General features: G+C 42.1%; 1 protein-coding gene across 2 annotated transcripts in view; it reads right to left on the reverse strand.

Moving 5' to 3' along the window:
• Positions 1–286: 286 nt before the first annotated feature.
• Positions 287–24172, reverse strand: part of PPIL4 (peptidylprolyl isomerase like 4) — a 74978-nt gene continuing 51092 nt past the window's right edge. The window contains exons 9-13 of one of the 2 annotated variants that reach the window (XM_073627444.1): positions 21136–21202; positions 20944–21055; positions 20311–20407; positions 10502–10631; positions 287–3869 (exon numbers count right to left, since the gene is read on the reverse strand). In XM_073627444.1, coding sequence (XP_073483545.1) covers positions 3648–3869; positions 10502–10631; positions 20311–20407; positions 20944–21055; positions 21136–21202 — 628 coding nt within the window. In that variant the 3' untranslated portion in view covers positions 287–3647. Of the gene's footprint in view, positions 3870–10501; positions 10635–20310; positions 20408–20943; positions 21056–21135; positions 21203–24172 lie in introns of both variants that reach the window. The other variant, XM_073627443.1, reaches the window with a different exon arrangement.

Genomic DNA, 24172 nt, shown 5'->3' on the forward strand with positions numbered 1-24172 from the left:
CTTATTATGTAGCTAAATATGAAAAGTCATTTCGAGATTTCCAATTGGAAAGCTCCCAATTGCACATATGCATTGGGAGCTTTCCAGTAACTGCCCGGCGACTGCGCTCTGAGCGCACTCTCACCACGGTAAGTGGTTTACACAGGCCCATGTATATACAGCCGCTCAGCGTGAAGGCCCACACGCCGCATACAGTATATGTGTTCCGCCAGCATGAAGAGGTTAAATACCTCATGCCTTGACCACTACTTATTTAAAGTGGTTTTTTTTTTCCCAAATCAAGTCATTTTTATTCAGAAAAAAGTTTTTCATACATCTTTCACATCCAGATTTAACCCTCCACCCCAAAATTTATACATACACAATTTATTTAAACAAAAAACACTACAGTAAATTTTTCCCCTATTTTTATACACATACACAGATTTTTTTTTTTGTTTTTTTTTTTTGTTTTTTTTACACCAAAGAAATGTAGCAGAATACATTTTGGGCTAAATTCACGAAGAAAGATTTGTTTGCAAATTTTTATAACAAAAACATGTTTTTGTTTTTTTTCCTCAATATGTTCGGTAGTTTTTCATTTACATAGCAAAAAATAAAAAAAACCCAGTGGTAATTAAATACCACTAAAAGAAAGCCATTGATATTAGGGATGCACCGATACCATTTTTTTACGAGTACAAGTACTGATACTTTTTTCTAGTACTCGCAGATACCAATTACCGATACCTACCGCAATTGTTTTGTTTTCACTTCAGCTGTCAGCAATGGTACAAAGCATTGAAAAGTTATAAACTATACATTTTCAATGTAAATATATGTTAATATATATGTGTAAAAATATTCACTAACAAAGCAAACAAAAAAAAAAAAAAAAAAGTTTTAATTGTTTATCATTTATAAAAAAAGGAGGAAAATAATTAAATGGAGAATAGGGAGTTTATTAAGGCTGATTCGAGTAAATTAAGAGTTAATAAGGGGTTAAACATTTGCTCATCGCTTTGATCTGCAGATAAAGAAACAGAAAGATACAAAAAGAAACAATGTTATTTTAGTGCTTCAGCTGAGCAATGTTAATTTAAGAAAAAAAAAAAAAAAAAAAAAAAGAAGAGCACCTGGCAATGTTTGAAAGCTCCCATTACTGGACTTCTTTAACACTTCAGCTGTCAACAGAGGAGACTCACTGACAGCTCAATGAACCGAGCTTGAAAGTATTGGTTTCAGGTATCGGTGCATTTACACGAGTACCGATAGTTGTGAAAATACTTGGTATCGGCACTGATACCGATGCTGGTATGGGTGCAACCCTAATTGCTATACAAAAAACATTCTTGAAGCAATACGCTACTTAGGTATACAGCGACCTAGCACTTATGGTACAACATAAAATGCACTATATTTACAAATATTTGTTTAGCATTTTTCCCTTTCATAATCAGATGTTAACCACAAGGGGAATTCCTCGTGCCATCACTAAGGGGATCCCCACAATATATTTGATACTTTCCCATGTATAAATATCCCCTACTGTTTTTTATTGAACAAAGAAATCCCCCATGTGGTATACTTTGCTTAAAGTGTCAACGGAAGCACTGAAAGAAAAAAAAAAAAGTAACAAGTTTTTAGTCTGTTATCTATCTTTTAATTACACATGTATATCACACATTGGAATATACGAATATTTTTTATTCTATAATGTATGAAATGGATATATGCATTTTCATTGTTTAAAATATTATGCCTCATTTTCACAAATGTATGGGCTGGACTCTGTTTAAAGTTCTACTTATTAAATAGAGCACAGCTAAATGCAAGATGGTAAGATTTCATGGCGACCAATCAGGATCCATCTTGCACTGGCCTGCCTTCAGTTAAATGAATAATTTTACTTGTTATAAATAATTGTGCTTTGCTCCTTGCAGTGCATATTGTATAAACGGTATAAGAAAATGTACCCCTACTCAAAAATTTTAGGCCTGTACAGGTAATTAAGCCTGAAGTTAAATATCCAGCATGTGCCAAGCCATGGTACACCGTGCACTTCCATCTGATATTCATAACTATGACCCTTTCTCTCTGCCGTTTGGTTTGGTTAGCCCACTGATGTTTTATTTGTTTTTCTATAATAGCAACATCTGCTTTACAATTAGACCCCTTTCACACCGGAGGCATTTTTCAGCTGCTTTAGCGCTAAAAATAGCGCCTGTAAAGCCTCGGCTGGAATCCCCGTGTGAAAGCCCGAGTGCTTTCACACTGGGGCGCTGCGCTGGCAGGGCGTCACAAAAAGTCCCGCAAGCAGCTTCTTTGCAGCGCTGCAGGAGCGGTGAATACAAAAAAAGCCCCTGCTCATTGAAATCAATGGGCAGCGCCGCCAAACTGTGGCTGCAGTGGCGTTTTGCGGGCGGTTTTAACCCTTTTTCAGCCACTAGCTGGGCTTAAAAGTGTCCCGCTAGCGGCCGAATACTGCCGCTACAAAAATAGCAGCGCTTTACTGCTGACGCCCGGGCGCTGGCAGTGTGAAAGTGCCCTAAGAGATTCTTGTGGGTTTCAAAATATTTAGAAGAAAAAAAAAAAAAGGGAAATTCACTTAAAAAAGGGAGGTTCCGCTGATTCTCCTCCAACCCACCCTAACATCACACAACCACGCCACCCTCACATCAGCCAGCCCCCCCCCCCATGGATTTTTTCTTTTTCTTCTGGGAGCACCGATTTCTGGTTCATGCTCGCTCCCATTTCTGCTCGGCTCGCACATGAGCAGTGGGAAGCCAGCTTTGAAACATCTGGATGTCACAGCCAGATTCTCATAAGCAAGAGGATGGCACTGGGGACCTGAAGATTGGCAAATAGCCGGCCCAGGTGATGACAGCACTGGAACTCTGGACTGGTAAGTGCCGGTTCACACTAGGACGACTTGTCAGGCGACAAGTAGCGTCCCGTTCTGTACAATGGAACCGTTCTAAGCGGAGCGACGCAAGTCGCTCCGACTTAGAAAAAGGTTCCTGTACTACTTTGGGGGTGACTTGCATAGACTTCTATACAGAAGTCGTTTTGCAAGTCGCCGTGGCAGACGTGTGCAGGTCGCTTCGGTGAGGCGACCTGCAAGTCGTGCCGCCCCTAGTGTAAACCGAGCCTAAGTGTCTGTATACTAAAAGACAGCAGCTGCAGTATTTGTAGCTACTTTTTTCACAATGACCAGAGCTCCTCTTTAAGCATTCTGTGACTGCAGAGATCCTGAACTCCTGATGGCGTGATAAGTTGCCCTGTTTTTCAAAGGGGATTTGTGCTTAAGTCAGAGGTTATCTATACAATGTAATACTGACATATAATCACACACATAGGTTGGACTTGTGTGTCTTTTTTCAACCTCACCTCCTATGTAACCTAATTTACCCTAAAATGAGTTCAGTGTAACAAACTGCAAATTCTGTGTTTATAGACTATGGAATGGTTTAAAACCCATGTCAGTGTTTGTGTGTGTGTATAATTTTCCCTTCACCTCTTTTTTTTTTCCTGTAGGCAAAAAAGGAAATTAGAGGAAACTTTGCAAAGTGATGGGAAATCCAATCTTAAAACAGTTCTCCAGGACAGGTGCCCCCATTGGAAGATTTTTCTACTCCAGTAACAGCTGCAAAATTTTGGATTTCACATCAGCATCTTTCTTGGTACTTGGACCTCTCTTTGTACTGCTTGGGACTTCTGTCTCTTCTCCTGTCCTTGTCTCTTTCTTTTGCATCCTCCCTGGAGCTATGGTAACTACTACGCTCACGGGAAGGACTACGACTTCTCCTGCCTTCTTTTTTCTCACTTCGCCTCTTCTCTTTGCAATAATCCTCCTCATGTCTTCGGTGGCGATCATTTCTATCAGGATCCTGCAAATGCAAAAAAGCTTATAAAATACATACAAAGGGCTAAGTGATCCAAACAACGCATACCATATATTTTAAGATAAATCAAGTTATTACAGGGATATTACAAGAAACTAAATATAATCTTTGTGTTTAGGGTCTGCACAGGGCCCTCTTCATAGTTATATTGCATTGAACAACTCAGCAATTAAATCCAAAATCAGCAGGCTAAAGTTAAAATGTACAAACAGAATTAGGGGGCACACCCTAAAAATGTGACAGCAAACAGAACAAAATAGATTTTAGCGCACAGGTACAAAAATAACATTTGAGCACCCCCCCTTCATTACCTCATTAGTTTCCACCTGTGTTATAGGAGTCATCCTCTTAGTTCTCCCATAAAGAGGAGTGTATTTCTCCCATGGTTGAGACGCAGGCTCTTGCATTCTATGAATAGTGTAGGACCCACTGATAATGGGGTACTTTGACACAGTAAGTGGGCTTGGCACTATATGACCATATAGTGTCACCAAATCCCCATATTTTTGAATATGTTCAGGTGTTTTTAAATAGCCTTGCAGGATTTAAATGTAATTTTTCTATGTTTACGCTATAATCCATTTTGTTCTGTTTGCGGTCTTATAGCAGCACCATCTTGAATGAAAACGCAAGTCTCTTTGTATATTGTATGGATCCTGACCAGGTCCCTTGGGCCGGAGCACCCCATCCCCCTTTCATTATGTCTCATTGGTGTCCACCTGTGTTATAGAAGGAGTCCTTTCAGTTCTCCCATAAAAAGGATTTTGGCTCCCATGGTTGAGACGCAGGCTCTTTCATTCTATGAATAGTGTAGGACCCACTTATAATAGGGTACTTAGACACAGTAAGTGGGCTTAGCACTATATGACCATATAGTGTGACCAAATCCCCATATTTTGGAATATATTCTGGTGTTTTTAAATAGTCTTGCAGGATTTAAATGTCATTTTTGAACACTACAATCTATTTTGTAAAGTTAAAATGCATCTGTGCAACCTGGATTGTAGTAATGTCATTGGTGAACAGCGTTTTTTTCCTTTCTCTTCGATATATTTTAGTTGTCGTGAAAACAGCAACGGAAGGAAAAAATGTTCCAGTGGGGACACTTTTAGCAGAGATTTCCCCTATTTGGGGTAACAGTGCTGAAGTATAAGTACAAGAGTTAGGCCCCTTTAAAACGAAGGGTCAGAACAGTTCCACACTGTCAGTTTTTCAGTTGGATCCGATTGGATAGTCCATTCACCTCTATGGACCAGCTGGTGTAAAAAGGACTTGTGTCCATTTACATGCACCTACTTCCAGTCCAATCCAGAAGGGGGTTTATCCTCCTCTGTCTAGGTGGATCAGAGGGCAGTCGGGTGTAAGTGTACAGTGGAGTCCATTTACTCCCAGCTGCTGACAGAGCAGAGCAGGCTCTGTCTGTGTCAGCTCTGCATAAACTGAACAGACATGGATGTGTCATCCACTCACTCTGCTCTGACAGATCTCCTGCTAATCTCAATGGAAGTTTTTAAATAGATTCCTGTATAGCTCATTGAATTATAGCCCCCAGCTGTACATAAAGCACCCGTTATTAAATTGTCAACTTCCACATCTTCAGAAGGCAGTACAGATTCCCATTATAAAACAACCAAAAAAACCCAGCACACTTGCCAACTAGTAAAAAACACACAAGGATAGTCAAGGAGTCTCACCCTTGTGTATGTTTCTGGAAATGGGAGGATTAGATAGCAAACACAACACAGCTCTACAGTCCAGTTAAAAATACCATTCACCTGGTTGCATATCAATCGTCAAAACGGTGTGTTACTCTGAATCAGATCAACATATAGTAAAAAGGGGGAAGGACTAGAGAGTTCAAAAAGGAACAAACTGGTAATAGTAAAAAATGTATATTTTCTTTATTATGAAAAATTTCCACCAAAATATTATTCAAAAAATACCTCCACCACTAAGTTATAAAATATGATGATAACGTTATCAAGACATAGATGGCCACAACAGTCATTCACCCTCATTCAAATCATAAACCAGCTAATAAATATCTTCCTCCTCTAGGATTTCATTTATCAGATACATGGAAGCTAAAATGCCAATAGTCACAGAGGAAGTCCATAGGCATTTCAACATATAATTGCTGGGAACACTGAAATCGTGTATATGGAACAATTACAGATAGTCCTAGAGGATCACTAAAAAATTTTACCAAGTTGAGGCTTAGAATCAAGGACTAGGACAGAGGAGGGTTGGTGTCTGTGTAGTATGGCAGAATCACAGCAAGTGAATCACTGTAGAATAAACGAGCCAAAGTTCAGTCTTAAAGCACAGATTTCATGCATCTGATGAATATCTTCCTCCACTAGGAATTCCTATATTAATTAGCTGGTTTATGATTTGAATGAGGGTGAATGACTGGTGTGGCCATCTGTGTCTTGATAATGTTATCATCATATTTTATAATCTAGTGGTGGAGGTATTTTTTGAATAATATTTTGGTGGAATTTTTTCATAATAAAAGAAAATATATATTTTTTGCTATTACCAGTTTGTTCCTTTTTGAACTCTCTAGTCCTTCCCCCTTTTTTCTATACACTTGCCAACTAGCCTGCAAAAAAAAAAAAAAATTGCCCCGGTCTAACAAGTTCATGTAAAAGACAAGGTTTAGTTGCACACATTTGCATATGTAAAAGCCACAGTGCCCCAAGGCTCCTACGTATACTGTGGTCCTAACTCTATAGTTTTGAGGGTCTGCAAGCTGGACCACATATAGCAGTGGATAAATTAAGACAGGTTAAAAAGGTGCAGGGACACCATGGACACCCAGCAACAGCACAATGGCAGCTGAAAGCACCCGTGTGTTCCCACGCACCACCCCAATCTATAACTAGCCTTTACCGTAAGGTGCATATGGAAGGGGCCTAACACACTAAAAAACAAAAAAATTCCCAGCACACTTACCAGCTAGCCTGCAAAAAAACAAAAAACAAAAAAAAACAAAATGAGCCCTAACAGTACAGTACAGATTCCCACCAGGGGGACTGGGGCTTAATCTTGGTTTGGGAAGAAATGGGAGCCTCTTGTAGAGCCTTGGATCAGCACCAAGGTGGATCACAGGGATCTGTTTCAAGACAAACACAAAATTCTTTTAAAAGAACTACAAAGTGTCCACACTTTAGGAAATTTCCCAGAGAGACTTTCCTTTTCCAATAAAGCCTCACCTAAAAATTCCTCATAACCCTGGCCACTCAGGCTCTATTTTTTTTTAGCAAGCCCAAGAACCCTGACCGTTCAGGGAGACTCAGCTCAGGTGGGAAAGAAGGGACTCGTTCACCGAGGGGGGGGGGGGGCAGAAAAAAAAAGGCAAAAGAACCACTGAGCAGGGTGGAACAAGGAGGAATCCCCTATAGGGACTACCCTGTGAGGAACAGAAAAGGGGGCACTTTCCAAGGAAACATGTTGCAGGGAGCCACAGATGACAGTCCTGACCCCAACCAGAGGGTGAATCGTAAAGTATTTGATATGCATTCAAGGCAGCACATAGGAAACTGGGAGAAGCCAAGGCTTGACTACAGCTGCAGGGGCAACAGAGAAGAATCGATTCTTACGGAAGAACCTTAATAGAAGTAACCCCCCTGAACAAAAGAGGAGGGCTCTGCTTGGACAAGAGTACCTGAAGAAGGCCCCAGAGGGACAAAAAAGGTCACAGCCAGCAATGAAGAATAACAAACCTCCTGCTAAGAGTACACATGGAGTGTGAATGTGTTAGAAAGAAGATATACCCGAGACGTGCAGCAAAGGGTACGTGTTTGATGATTCTAAATAGAACAAGTTGGAGGGTGAACAGGAACAGCTCTAAGCCATAAAATTCTGTGCATATGCACAGAAAGTAGAGATTTGATAAACTACACTCTCCATGCAGCATATTAGGGCTAAGAGCCTTATCAGAACTTAAAGGTTGAAACAGAGCACTTTCTTTAGGAAAAAGCTTGTTAACCCCCTTGCAATAGAAATAAAGTTAAGTACAAAAAAAAAAAAAAAAAAAAAAAAAAAAAAAAAAAAAAAATTAAAAAGTAAAAAAACAAAAAAAAAAAAAAAAAGACAAATTCTGCGTAAACAAATGCACCACACATATACTGTACATTAGAGGTCGACCGATATGGGTTTTTCTCTGGCCCATACCAATATTTAGAAATTGGGGCGGCCGATGGCCGATATATGATGCCGATTTTTGTGGCCGATTTAAAAAAAAAAAAAACTCACCCACTCCACTCCTCCCTGCTTGCTCCTGTCACTCTACAACACACTTGATGTCCTCAGTACAGATGGCACTGGTTGGCTGTGGCAGGTGGCACTGGTTGGCTGTGGCAGGTGGCACTGGTTGGCTTAGGCAGGTGGCACTGGTTGGCTTAGGCAGGTGGCACTGGTTGGCATTGGCAGGCGGCACTGGTTTGGAACCGACAGATGGCACTGGCAGGTGGCGCTGGCACGTGGCACTGATTGGCAGGTGGCACTGATTGGCAGTGGCACTGGTTTGGAACTGGCAGGTGGCACTATTGGCACCAGCAGGTGGCACTGATTAGCATGGTACTGGCAGGTGGCACTGATTGGAGTGGCACTGGTTGGAGGTGGCACTGATAGGCAGCACTGATTGGCGGTGGCAGGTGGCACTGGCAGGTGGCACTGATAGGTTTCACACTAAGCTGAGTGTAACTGTGTGTGAAACTGACAAGTAACAGAGAGATGTCAGAATTGAGATTAATGTCGGGATAGGGGGGACCCAGCAGTTATCAAACCACCAGCCAATGATTGGGCTGCTTAAGAAAAGGGACGGGGCCACATACACGTAGCGGCCCACCCAGATCCCATCCCATTGGCTGGTGTTTGATAGCTGCTGGGTCCCGTCCACCCCCGACATCAACCTCAATTTTGACAGATTCCCCCCCCCCCCTCTCTCTCTCCTCTGTGTTATGTGTCAGTTTCACACACTCAGCGGCTCTGGCAAGCATCAAGCGCCGCGCTGAGTGTGGAGAAGGGAGGAGGAACAGCGGCCAGTGTTAAATATCGGCCTAATTTTGATAATAATCGGCCTCGGCCGATATATCGGTGGACCTCTACTGTACATTGCCAGAGAAAAAAGAATTCTAGGTCCCTCATATACAGTTAACTTGCAACTGATGAGCTGTAAAGGAATATAAAGTGTCACCAATTGATAATTTCAAAGTACCATCATTTTTTTTTCCATTTTGCAGGCACACAAGAATTTTAAGGCCTGACATATTTGGTATCCATTTACTCAACATAGCCTGCTCTCTTACAGTATTTTGTACAAAAAAATGGCTGCTGGGGGTTTTAGGCAATTTTATAGCCTAAAATGTTGGTTTTAATGTGTGAAATATTTAAAAACTGCTCTAGATTGGAAGTGGTTAAACAAAATCTAAAACCTGACATGAGAATTAAAGTGGATGTAAACCCCAAAAAATATTTTCAAATTAAGACTCATATCTGTTACAGCAAAGGATGTCATTTCATCTGTGCCCAGTCTTGCCGTGAAGTTAATCCAGCTCTGAGCAATCCTCTTATCTTTCTTCAGTAAGATAAAAAACACAAAGAGAAATAGAAGTCCCTTCTTCCCTCTTGCTGTGACTGACAGGGGAATTCCTTATTTCATGCATGAGTGTGAGAGAGGCATTCTGTGTACTTCACATCCCCCCTCTTCTCCAGCTCTCCCAGGATTGGCTGCTCCACACCTCAGCATAAATGGGGGAGCTGAAGTCATGTGGTGACTTTGGTAAATTTCCCGGGGTTTGACTGGAAGTTAGTGATCATGGGGCATAATCCACGAGACCAGCAGAAGTTCAATGTAAGAAATATCGATGCCTGGCCAAGGGGAGTGTAGAGGTGGATAGGGAGTCTGACATCACGACTCCACCCACCGAAACCTGGACAACAGATCTGCCCACAGAATCCAGAGTATTGCAGGGCTCCAAACAGCTAAAGGGGAGATATTTGACAGGTAAGGATACATGCAGGAGGCATGTATATCCTTAAAGATCACCACTATGGAAATAATTTAGAAATGATGAGAGTGGGTTTACATCCACTTTAAGTAAGCTACTTTTGCATCAAAGTTGCTTGACTGTCATGTTGATCCAGTGGTTTCTGGGTCTCTGACTTAGAACAGGCGTAGATATCAGAAATTCCGAATTTTCAGACTTTGTTTGCTCTGTGCTGGTTTTCGAGTCTGTGATCCAGAGCTACTAAAGCCAGACTGTCAGGAAACTAGCATTCTCAAGAAACCAGCAAATGCATTTATCTTGTGATAATTTACCAGGAGGGTGGGGCTTGATTATAGGGCTTTAGTTCTAAAGTTCACATTTAGAGCATTACGTAGGCTTTGCAACATCAAGGTTCAATCTACAATTTGCATGTCAATGTACTGTTTGTGATACCAGAATATTTTAACATTGCTGCAAATGTTTAAAGAAATGAACATATAATATATATATATATATATATATATATATATATATATATATATATATATATATATATATATATATATATATATATATAAAAAAAAGGGGGTCATGTTTAGCAGTGCAAGTTGCATAAAGTACCTTTGACTTTTTTGTTCTCCTTTCATCTTCATCATCAGAGTAGTGGCGTTTCTTTTCTTTTTTATGTTTAGAATGTCGATGACTTTTGCTTGTCTCCTCTGCATTGTCTTCGATCAGAAGATCATATTTACTGCTAAAGATTGTCAAGGTTGTTTTATTTATTTTTTATTTACAAGGATAAAAATATCCCTTACAGAATGACAACCTCTAAACCAGTGGTTCTCAACCTCAGACCTCAAGTACCCCCCCAACGGGCCATGTTTTGGGAGCTTCGCTTAGATAAACTAGCTCTTAACACCATGTCATTGATAACGATTTAAAGCAGCTATGCAAAGTGAAGGAAAACCTGAAAACATGGCCAGTTTGGGGTACTTGAGGACCGAGGTTGAGAACCACTGCTCTAAACAGCAGTCCATAAGGGTGCCCCCCCTGGAGCATACATGCTCCACAATTAAAGTTTTGCAACACCAAGATCAGCGGGGAGGTGCCTTGCATTGTTACAGCGCAAGGCTTTTTTGTTTGTTTTTTTAATACTTTACTGCAATGACATTTCAGTCATTGCTATGCACTGCAGCTGTACTGCAGTTTGGCGATGGATGGCGACTTCAGATGAGCTGCGGTGTGCTGTGGAAAAATGTGAGTATGCTGCATTTTCTGTACCACATCCCTCTGCTGAGTTGTGGTGTGAATGGGGCACACGGAAAACAATTATTTTCTATTTACCATGGAATTTGCCTCTGCTGATTCAGTGCAGAATAACAGGTAAATGGGCACAGTGTAAACATGGATGACCATCATATTATTTCTTTCAATTAACCCTATCTAGCAGGGGTACAGTACATGTAGTAGACACAAAATATATATTTTTTTCTCAAATGTATGTCTTATTGTGCAATCTAATTGGGAGAAAAGTGATGTTGAGACCCTTGACCTCATGGGCTTAGGAAAAGCTGCACCACCATCCTGTGCAACAGCAATAGATCTCATGTCTGATAACAATTCTAGAGACACAGTCTGCTTTAGAGGTGTGACATTTTTATAACCCTAAATACAATTTATTACATTTTCACTCTTTAGTTGTAGGTTAACTTTGTGGAGTACTGATAAATATAATGAACACTGGAAAAAAAAGGGTAGTTTTACCTTACCAATGCCTTTTTAATATATGAACAGTGTACAAGATTAGTTTTGTGATAAGAGACAAGCTATACTTACATTTTCCAATCGGATATAAAAACAGACATGCATTTTTGCGATCTATAAATGCATATACAAAAGAGATCACCTTGATACCACATCCATTATTACACATTTGGGGACATTTACTAAAACTGGTGTACACAGAATCTGGTGCATCTGTGCATAGTAACCAGCTTCTAACTTCAGCTTGTTCAGTTAAGCTTTGACAATAAAACCTGGAAGTTCACTGCTTACTATGCACAGCTGCACCAGATTCTGTGTGCACCAGTTTTAGTAAATCCCCCTATAGTGTATTTATGAATGCACGCAAATTTTGAATGCAGAGTGTAAAGCTCCATCTACTGGCTAGAAAGGAGAATGTAATATTTAATATGCAACGGACTGAACCACCATTATATTCTCATTAAAAAGCAAAGCTTACCTTGCAACATAATAAATGCACATTTCAAATGTGTATAGAAAAACCATTACATCTGTTTTGCAATTGAAAGCAACTTATTGAAAGTTAATAAACATTTTTTGAGTTAAAAAGGAGGCTTAAAGTGATTATAAAGGAAATTTAAATAAATTAAAAAAACATCTCTATACTTACTTGCTCTGTGCAATTCCATTGCACAGAGCGGCCCAGAATCTCCTCTCAGGTACCACCCCTCTGGTGCTCCTGGCCCCTCCTCTCTGTCCTGTGCTCCCACGGGAAGCCACTTCCCATGGGGGGCACTAGTGCATGCTGGCTTCAAAGCCCCGCTACTGCATCCATCGACACAGAGGGACTTGGCCCTGCCCCCCACTCCCTCGTCACTGGCTTTGCTGGTGCACCAGCGGCTGTCAATGAGACATGGAAGTGAAGGGAGAGAAGAGCTGCAGACGTGCACAGCGTTGGATCGAATGAGGGATTAGGTAAATAAGGGGGGGTGAGGGGCCAAAAACAATGCCTAAACATTTTTTACCTTAATGCAAGTGATAAAAAAAAAAAAAATAAAAAAAAATAAAGTTTAGGCTTTAGAACACTTTAACAGACATCTGCCTTTAAGATTACTTTGGTATATGCTGGAAAGTATCCCTGCTCAGGATCAGTTGTTGACCAATTGCTACTTAAACTGTACATAGCAGATAAAAGAGATTTTGGTTGATTAACCACTTACCGCAAAACGCCGTAGCTGTACGTCGGTACTTTGACGTAGAATACCGGGGTCACAGCAGCCATAACCCCGGTATTTACTGAAACGGCGGGCAGTCCTCTTATCTTAAAGTGGTCTCCACTGCGAGATCATGTTAATCAGCGACGGGAGAGGTGCCCACCCCCCTCCCGTCGCGTTTGGGTGGTCTCCGCTGCTTACCGGACCTGCCGTTAGCGGCGGAGACGATCTGGTATTTTCCCCTCAGAGACTGAGTTGAGTGAGGGAATGATGGCCCCCACTCGACTCAATGATGTTAGCGACATCAAACTTCCCTTCCGCCAACGGCCTTAAAGAGGATTTATTTTTTTATTGAAATGAAAAAAAAAAAAAAAAAATTAACTTTTCTTTTTATTGCATTTAAGTGTAAATGTGAGATCTGAGGGGCCTTTTTGACCCCAAATCTTACATTAAAAAGAGGTCATGCTTTTTTTCTATTACAAGGGACATTTACATTCCTTGTAATAGACATAAAAGTGATTCAAACTTTTTTTTTTTTAAAAAGGGACCGTGTAAAAATAAAAAATAAAGTAAAAGAAAGAAAAAAAAATACACACATTTAAAGCGCCCTGTTTTGCCATGCTCGCACGTAGAAACAAACGCATACGCAAGTCCCACCTGCATATGTAAACAGTGTTCAAACCACACATGTGAGGTATTGCCATGATTGATAGAGAGAGAGCACAATAATTCTAGCTAAAGACCTCCTCTAACTCAAAACTGGTAACCTGTAGAAATTTTTAGGAGATTTAAGGGTCAAAAAGTTTGTCGCCATTCCACGAGCGGGCGCAATTTTGAAGCATGACATGTTGGGTATCAGCTATCAGGTATTTTTATTCCTGCACTACCATGCAGAAAAGCTAGTAATAAAGGAAAAGCAGCTTGCACCGAATGTGGTCCAGCCTGACCCTAAGAACTGGCTTATTTACATGTTGGGTATCAATTTACTCGGCGTAACATTATCTTTCACAGTATAAAAAATTGGGAATTGGGCTAACTTTAAGGTTTTCTTATTTTAGAATTAAAAAAGGTGCATTTTTTCCAAAAAAGTGCGCTCGTAAGACCGCTGCGCAAATACAGTGTGACAAAGTATTGCAACGACCACCATTTTATTCTCTAGGGTGTCTGAAATAAAAAAAAAAAAAAAATATGTTTGGGGGTTCTATGCAATTTTCTAGCAAAAAGGATTTTTACTTGTAAACAAGTTTGAAGAATAGGCCTGGTCCTTAAGTGGTTAAAACAGTAAAAGGCAATTCACTTAGTTAAGCATAGCATTTCAACAAGCAAACATTAGATCCAGATTTACACAATAAACTGCCCGTTTCAAATCTCTTTAAAACATTAAAAAAATATTCTAAATCAGGGCATTGACAACACCCGTTTCTAACCTTCAAATTCTCTAATTTCTTTCTGAACCATACCTTTTAACATCTTTTTTAATCCAAACTCCTATTGATATTAAAAGGTCAGAACAAGAAAATAGATACATCACATAAGATATGCAAACGTGCATAGATATAACGGATTAGAAAGGATCATATCCACCGTGTCAATAACTTCTAAATCTATTGCTAGGAGTTCTGTAAGCGAGGAGGGTAAAAGTGACTAATCTGTGCACCAGTTCAAAAAGGTGCAAAACAAATGAAAAAAACAGAAAATAACTAAACAGATTTAATAAGGCGGGAATATCAAAAGCCAGTATACCATGGGAGATAATGTCAACACTGATTAAAGCTGCAGCAGCCTATCCATTACTAGTTTTGGGGGGCCAACCCTGCTGAGTCTAGCCACCTTTGCCAAACCAGCTGAAACTTATGTATGACACTACAGTGGCGGCAGGCAATTTGCTTCCTCAGTATTAAATAATTAACATTATCCATTGTTTAACTGTCGGAATGGTGGAGGCCATCCAATATCTTGCCATCCACTTTCTAGCCAAGTATATTGAGTGAGTGAGATCATTGGGTACGCTCCTGGTTGGTACAATTCAGGGTCCAGGGCACCCAATAAGCACACTGTTTGTACCACTTGCATCTCTTAGCTTTTCATATTGCAGCAAGCTTTTAGAAAGCCAGCCCAGCTGTTTAACTGAGGTAGGAGAGATTCACCCCTGTCTAAAATGGACACCTCCATATCATATGGATAAAATCGCCTCTATGAGGTGTACATTTTAGACAGGGGTGAATCTCTCCTACCTCAGTTAAACAGCTGGGCTGGCTTTCTAAAAGCTTGCTGCAATATGAAAAGCTGAGAGAGTTTGTGTGATGAGGATAGGGCGATAAAGGATATCGATTCCAAGGCCAAATCCCATTGTTGACCATCTATCCCTTCAATGTCTTATCCATGCTGCCCTCCTGAATGCTGCAGGGTCTTGTATGGAGGCAAGCAGCTATTGATATATACGATAGAATACCCCTCTCTTCTCTGATACTGAGACTACTTCAGCAATTACAAGGGAGTCTGATTCATGAAGTATTCTGATGCGGTTTTGGGCTTGGAGTGCGTGCCAAAGCTGCAGGTATTGGTAGAATGGTTTTTGAGATAGCAGAAATTCAGACCGTATTTGATCATAGGATTTAAGTATACTACCAGAGAATGTCTGATCTATATAAAGTAAACCCCTACAACTCCATTCATGGAAGTCCTCTAATATAGCCAGCTCAGGGGTATATCGTGTTATTCCACAAGGGGGTGAATCCGAACCCCCCCCCCTATAAATTTCAGAGAGGTCTTTAAGGCACTCCAGACTCTACGCAGAAGAACCACAGTAGGGGAAGAAGGCAAGAGAGCTGGTAAATCCATCTCTAAATGGCAAATTGCAGGTAAAGCAGGGTCAGAGGTAGTGATTAGGTCAACTATGGGATCTCCATTAATCTATTTGTCCCAACCCAGCTAATTCCTGAGACTGGGCAGCAAGGAAATACATTTTAGGATGGGGCACCTCTAGGCCGCCCTTATCTCTGGCATACTGCATAGTGGCAAGTTTGATTCTAGGCTGCTGCTTTTTCCAAATAAGGTCTTGAAAATGGGAGTCAATACATCGGAACCACCTTTGAGGAATCTACATAGACGAGGAATGAAAAATGTAGAGCAGCTGGGGCACTCAAATCATTTTTTATTAAAATAACTCTGCCGACCACAGATAGGGGGAGCTTATATCAACTAGGACACTTCAAGCGCTGTTTATCTAACAGGGGGGCCAAAATAGGATTTTTATAACAGCTTACCTGTAAAAATCCTTTTCTTGAAGTACATCACGGGACACAGAGCACCATAGTAATTACTATGTGGGTTATAGGCCACCTTCAGGTGATGGACACTGGTAGACCCTAAACAGGAAGTTGCCTCCCTATATAACCCCTCCCATTACAGGGAGTACCTCAGTTTTTGTAGCAAAGCAATATACATATGTCCCAAAAGAGGGGAGGGACCTCTGTGTTCCGTGATGTACTTCAAGAAAAGGATTTTACAGGTAAGCTGTTATAAAAATCCTATTTTCTTTATCGTACATCACGGGACACAGAGCACCATAGTAATTACTATGTGGGATGCCCCAAAGCAATGCTATCTCAGGGGAGGGAGACACAAACAATCAGGGCGTCATCAGACCTATACTGCTGCCTGCAGAACACTGCTCCCAAAGGCGGCATCCTCATGCCTTTTTTACATCCACCTAATAGAATCTAGTGAATGTATGGACCGAAGATCAAGTTGCGACCTTGCAAGTCTGAGTCATGGAGGCTTTGGTGACGCATCGCCCATGAAGCACTTACTGCTTTGGTAGAGCGTGCTCTAACTCGAAAAGGCAGTATCCTCCTATATATATATATATATTAGATTTTGACGCTGCCTGACCCTTCCTGGGCCCTACTGGCAGCACAAACAAAGCATCAGTCTTCCGTATCTGAGCAGTTGCTTTCAGATAGCCTAACCGCTCTCACTACATCGAGAGAGTGTAATAATCCTTCTTCTGCAGAACGGAGTTCTGGAAAAAAAAAAAAAGTTAGGGAAACATCTTTGGTTCCTATGAAAACTAGATACTAACTTGGGTAAAAAAAAAAAATATATGATGTGTGAGGACGCAGCATCACCTTATCCTTAAGAATGATTACGTATGGCTCTTTACAAGAAAAAAGCTGCCAACTCTGGAACTCTTTTTGCGGAAGTTACCGGAACCAAGAACACCAAATTCCCTGTCACAAGGATCAAGGGGACATGGCGCAAGGGCTCAAGAAAAGCTGATCTTGTAAAGCCAACACAACCACACTCAAATCCGTCTAACTTAATTTCTGCTCCTAATTGTAGGAAGGCAAGAACTCTAATTATGACATACTTCCGAGGATGCCATCTTTTGGTTTCACACAAGGAAATGTAGGCCTTCCAGACCCTATAGTTAATGTTCCTAGAGGCCGGCTACCTTGCATTAATCAGGGCAGTTGCTACTGAACCTGAAAGCCCCCTACTCCTTAGAATGTAGGTTTCAATAGCCAAACCAACACATTTAGCACTTGTAAGGCAGGATGGAACACCGTCCCCTGCGAAAGCAGGCCTGGCCGAGATGGAAGAGACCAAGGGTCCCTTTACTGCCATCTTTAAGATTCCTGCATACCAGGATCTACTGGGCCACTAGAATTACCGGCTTCTGTTTCTCCCTGAGCCTGCGTAACAGCCGCAGTAGCAGCTGAACTGGAGGGAATGCATAGATCAGTGAGAACTGATTCAAAAAGTCATTAAAGCATCTGGCCCATAGGCGAGCGGATCCCTTGTCCTTGACACAAACCTGTCCAACTTCTTGTTGAACCTAGATGCTAATAGATCTATGTTCGGGGGTACCCCCTTTCTGGCCATTGGCTAGAAAGACATCGGGATGCAAGACTATTCTCCCGGGAACAACTGTTGGCGGCTCAGAAAAACTCGCCTGCCAATTCTCCACCCCTGCGATAAAGATTAAAAAGATAGGCAAGGAACACGTTTCCTCTGCCCAAGTCAGAACATGGTTTACCTCACTCTGGGCTGCATAAGTTCTTGGTGCCCCCTTTTTGGTGATTGAAATAGGCCACTGCTGTGGCATAGTCGGACTGTATCCTGACGCAACCTGAACGTCCAGGCTATTAAAGCCAGACGTACTGCCCGAATGTCCAGGATGTTGATGGGCAAGGACTTCGCAGACTCTGATTATTTTCTTTGAACAGTGGTCTCTTCTAGGACTGCTTCCCAGCCCCACAGGCTGGCATCCGTTGTTACAATTTTCCAAGTAACTGGAATGAAAGTTTTCCCTTCCTGAAAATCCCTGGTTATCAACCACCAACTGAGACTCTGGCGCACCCTTGGGGCCAGATTCATTGGATAATCCAAGGCTTAGGCCTACCTGTTTCAAGCAGACAGAATACTGTATTTCACCAATCTTGAAACTGGACATATGGACCTGCTTCGAATGAAGCCAGCATCTTCCCGGGCAACCTCATACAAAGGCGAACGGAAGAACCCTTCCTTGCTTTGACCACCTGGACCAGCTCAGCTTCCTTATAGCATTGATTTTGCCTGGGACAAAAATAATCCTTACTGATCGCAAGGATGATTTCTCTAGGTTGAGAATCCAGCCCAGGTGTTCCAGATAACTGACTGTACTGGACACCCTTGGTTTAACTGTGCCACCGACAGACGACCTGCTGTCGTAGATCAAGGTATGCCATTACAGCTATACCCTTGGCCTCTTAGTCTTGCTAGTACTGGGGCCAGAACCTTTGTAAATACCTGGGGAGCGGTGGCTAACCCAAAGGGCAAGGCCACGAACTGAATGTGGCGCTGTACCACCGCAAAACCCAGAAATTTCTGATTAGCTGGGAAAACTGGCACATGTAGATATGCATCTTTGATGTCTATTGTTGCTAGAACTTCTCCTCCCCGTAGGGTGGATACGACTGACCGGATTGACTCCATGTGACAAGAGCGGATTTTTAGGAAGCAATTCAGATCTTTAACATCTAAAATGGGTCCGACATCTCCAATCGGTTTCAGTACCGTAAAGAGATTTTGAATAAAACCACATACCCTGCTTCTTCTGAGGGGGTCTCTGTGATTACCCCCCCGAGACATCAATCCCTCCTTGGCTGTGAGCGTCTGGGCGCCTGGCCAGACGGCCCCCTCACGAGGGGCACCCGTGCTCGAGGCTTCCAAAGCTCCTGAGCCCCCTCTGCCCATCCCGGGTAAGGGGCGGCGGGGCCCATGCAGTACCCGGCTTGGTCTGCCAGCGGGCCTCGAAGCAATCTAGCGCCAGACATAAAGGCTTACTTTTCGTAGGGTCTCTGGAGGAGTAGCCTAGAGCTACAACAGAGATGACTGATCCGTCAAGGATCTCTTCTTGCCAAGCCCCTGAAAAAAAAACAAAAACACAGAAGTCTTCCCTCCTTCTTGATCGAACGGGGGCGCCCCCTCATAAGGAGGTCTTGGGACTCTGTTTTGTAGGCCTCTCCCCTCAGGCAGTTCCGTAGTTTTATGCAAATAAACACATAGGTAAATAATTCCAAAAGAAAGCAAGTATATACGTATACAGTAATGTATGCAGCATGCATCAAAGCAATATGCCTCTATGGAAGCGTGTGTTCATGGAAGCATGGTCCATACAAATATGCTTTTAGGCAAAATATGAAAGTGCACGCTGTACAGTCGCATTCATGTAGCACGTGCCATGGAACAAACATTTTTGCAAAGCATGCGTTTACGAAACATGGTATGCAATACGTATCTAGGTAGACATGCATTTCCTATGAGAACATAAGGAATCATGTATATTTAACCACTTCACATCCCGCATATTGTCATAGGACGTCCACAGGAGGGATCTCCCATCCTGGGCGGGCGTCATATGACGTCCTGGGCTTCCCGTCCCAGGCATTTTTATGATCATGTAATGCGATCACATGTTTTTAAGTGATCATGGCTGCTTCCTTGTTTAAGGGCCTGGTGTGGGGAAGGGAAATCTGTTGCCTTTCTTTCCACTGCAGGAAGAGGATGCGATTAAGCAGCTAACCTCTATAGTAACCCTTTTAACCAAAGCTGAGGACAAACGTCTTCAGTAACAAACAGGGGCTGGCACTGCTGCTCCCTGCTTTGTCTGGTGAGGAAGGTACTATGGAAGCATGACCAGGGACCTCAGAGCCTGATGTAGAGCCCTGTCTGTTCGAGAAGCCAGTTAGACCAGCTTCCGTCAAACTGGGGGGGTTGAAGTCTGTGCTGTCAGAATACAATAGTGTTGTTTTTTTTCGTTCAACCTACTGGTTGAAGAAAGGGAATAAATAAACACCCATACCGCTACAAGTATATCCATATTAAAACCAGGACAACGTGATCACACACTTCCATGAAATTCTTGGCTCACAAAAAGGAAGGTTTAAAAAGGCAATGAGCTTAAGAGTGCACACTATAAAAAGATACTCTTGTTTAGGTCGGGCTTTGTCCTTTAGGGCAAGTTTGGACTGTTTTCCCATTTCCGTTTCATACGCTTTAAAGTCATCTTTTGTATACTTTCCCCCTGGAAAAAACAAAAAAAAAAAAAACAAACACTTTTGTACCCAATTTTCTACAATTCCTAAAGGTTAGTAAACAGATATTCCCTGAGAAATACGGTTTAAAACAGTTGCGCATGTTAGTAACACTTTGCAGTAGAGAGTCTACACTAATCCTCAGCTTTCCACCAGGCTGAAAACTCTAATAATATCTGTGCAGACATCTTGTCCATTAAAAAAAAAAAATCCAACACTAACTAAAATGCTGCCCATAAACTGCAATGTTTATCAGAGGGAAGCCATCAAGGAAACCCTAAACAAGGTGGCATAATGTTTTTTAAATATACAGTTTAACTATTTTTTTCAAAGTTTACATTTCAAGCTTTTATAAACTTGGGGAAAATTCATGGCAAAAAGCTAAAATATTTTGTCTGTCTTAGAGAACGCAACAGCATTTACGATTGACTGAAGGAGTAGCAAGCCTAAAACTGAACTTTACTTGTTTTAACTGTTACAAATACATGCACCAAAAAATATTCTATTAGTATAATAATGATGGTACCTTTTCCTTTCCACTTCACTTTAGCAACAGACTGACTGAAATCCACATGTATTCGCCGGTCATCAATAAGCACATTGTCCATCTTAAAATAGGCTTTCTCACAGTCTTCCTCCTGTTTAACAAGTAAACAAATATAAGCAATGTGCGTAGTTGATATTTTTAAAATCGACAACAAACACTAAGAATCAATACCTTTTCAAACTCAATAAAAGCATAACACAATGATTCACCAGTCTTCCAGTCTCGAATTATCTCACAGCTGGAATTAAAAAAAAAAAAAAAAAAAAAAAAGGGGGGGGGGAGAAAGTCAAGATAGACAATAGAGGTAAACAAAGCAAGGCATATTCATCCACGGCTACTAATAATTATAATACTTATTAGCTTCTGAGCATTCGTGCTATACAGGCATGACTGTACAGACAAGTCACCACTCCAGGTGGGTCCACATTTTCCTGCCATAATACTCCAGATGCTTATACAGCTTATTTAAGCTGTCCTCAAACCCCACACCCCGTTCGCTGTTTTTTATTTTTTCCCCCATCCTAATAAGGTGGATGAAGGAATCCACGGGAGGTATTCTCACTTCTGCACCACTGTCACACCACACTGATCAGTGGCTGCAGTCACTGACTGAACAAAACATTTTGTTTCGAAACTTTTTATTTTAAGAATGATCATTTTATTTTCTATTCTTTAAGGGGGGTCAAAATGACATTTGCTTGACTATAGTGACAAAAAAAAGAAAAACACATTTTTTGAAGAAGCAGCCTTCTATGGAGGCACACGGCGGAGCCAGAAACAATGGCGGGGGACGTGAGAAGAGGAGGTTCGGGGCCGTCCTATGCAATTCCATTGCACAGAGACGAAAGCTATTGGCTATTGCCCCGTTTATAGTCCCGACGTATGTGTTTTACGTCACCGCGTTCAGAACGATCGGATTTTCCGACAACTTTGTGTGACCATGTGTATGCAAGACAAGTTTGAGCCAACATCTGTCGGAAAAAATCCATGGATTTTGGTGTCGGAATGTCCGATCAATGTCCAACCGTGTGTACGGGGCATAAGGGAACACAGTTAACCCTTTAATTGCCCCTGATGTTAACTCCTTTCCTGCCAGTGTCATTTATACAGTGTCAATGCATATTTTTAGCACTGATCACTGTAATTATATCACTGGTTCCCAAAAAAATGTGTCAAAAGTGTCAGCTAGGTGTCCGATGCAATGTCGCAGTCCTGCTAAAAGTCGCTGATCACAGCCATTACAAGTAAAAAAAATTAAAGTTACGTACCGGTAACGTCTTTTCCTGTAGTCTTTCAGGACAGCCACTATAGAGAGATAGTCTCCTCCCCTTCCTCTGGAAACACTGCGCCAGCCCATAAATTCTCTCCTCCCCTGCCGGACCTCAGTTCTTTCAAGAGTACCTCCGGCCAGCTGGGGAGACACAAGAACACATTAATAACATACCAATCAATATCATTACCATATTGCGTTCTGGTCTTTAATAAGACCCCCCCAAGCTTAGGGTGGGTAACTAGGGCTGTCCTGAAAGACTACAGGAAAAGACGTTACCGGTACGTAACTTTAATTTTCCCTTTTCGTCATTTCAGGACAGCCACAATAGAGAGGATAATCGAGCACTTACCAATTAGGGTGGGACTACAGCTTGCAGAACTTTTCGCCCAAAAGCCTGCTCACCTGCCGCCACCAAGTCCACTCTGTAATGTCTAACGAAAGTGGAGTAGCTGGACCAGGTTGCTGCCTTGCATATTTGCTCTGGCGTTGCTCCAGCCTTCTCTGCCTGGGAAGTTGCCACTGCTCTGGTGGAGTGTGCCTTTATGCCTCTAGGGATCTCCTTCCCTGCTAAAGAATATGCCTGCCCAATAGCTAATCTAAGCCACCTAGCAATCGTGCGTCGGGACGCTCTGAGACCCTTTCTGGCCCCAGAAAACAAAATAAATAGAGAATCAGACTTCCTTATTGTTTTAGTCATCTCTAGGTATTGTAGGATACACCTCCTTACATCTACAAAATGAAATTTTAGTTCCCTTTCACCTGAAGGATTGGGGCAAAACGAGGGTAGGACTATTTCCTGGCTTCTGTGAAAGCCTGACGCCACTTTAGGCAAAAAAGCTGGATCAGTCTTAAGGACTATCCTGTCTGGCAAAATAACACAAAAAGGAGGTCTAATTGATAACGCCTCAATTTCGCTGACCCTCCTGGCAGTTGTCACTGCTACTAAAAATACTGTTTTTAGGGTAAGCTCCCTTAACAGGCACTTGTCCAATGGCTCAAAGAGACTTCACGTAAGGCTCTGTAAAACCAGAGATAGGTCCCACCCGGGAAAGGGAGGACCCCTGGTAGGTCTCTGTCTTAAAGAATCTGACCACCCATGGATTGGTAGCCAGAGACTTCTCCAGATAAGAACTGAGTGCTGAAACCTGACTTTTAAGGGTACCTACAGATAAACCCTTGTCCGCTCCACACTGCAGAAACTCCAACACAGCTACGGGACTCTGCACCGAGAAGGAGTTTTCTATGCACCATTTGTTGAAAAGGAGCCAGACCTTTTTGTAAATCCTACGTGTCTCCTTTTTCCTACTGTTGAGGAGGGTAGAGATTAAGCTCTCCGAAAACCCCTTGGATCTTAATATACCCTCCTCAGTAGCCAGGCCGCTAATTTCCACTGCTGCACCTGTGGGCAGAGGACTGGACCCTGCGACAGAAGATCCTTTCGAGGTGGAAGGAAAAGGGGCGGCTCCGCTGCTAACTGACAGGATTGAAAACCATGCCCTTTTCGGCCAATGTGGAGCTACTAGAATGAGAGAGGTGCTCTCTAGTTGAAACTTCCTCAGAACCGCCGGTAACAGCACTGGAGGAGGGAAGGCGTAGCATGTCCTGAAATGCCAATTCTGAGACAATGCGTCCACCCCCAGTGCTCCTTCCCCTGCATTTAGGGAGTAAAACCAGGGGGTTTTCGCGTTGTCTTTTGAAGCGAAAAGATCCACTTCCGGGGGTCCCCATTTCTTGGATATGAGATTGAAGACCTCCTGGTTGAGGGCCCAATCTCCTTCCTTTAGACTCCTCCGGCTGAGGAAATCTGCGATTATATTCCTCTCCCCTCTCAAAAAAACCGCTGAGAGTGAGAGGGTGTTGGACTCGGCCCAGCTTAGAATATCTTTTGCTAGGGCCAACAGACTTCCGCTCCTGGTGCCTCCCTGCTTGTTTATA

This window comes from Aquarana catesbeiana, linkage group LG04 (genome assembly GCF_042186555.1).
Source record: "Aquarana catesbeiana isolate 2022-GZ linkage group LG04, ASM4218655v1, whole genome shotgun sequence".
Lineage (NCBI taxonomy): Eukaryota > Metazoa > Chordata > Amphibia > Anura > Ranidae > Aquarana > Aquarana catesbeiana.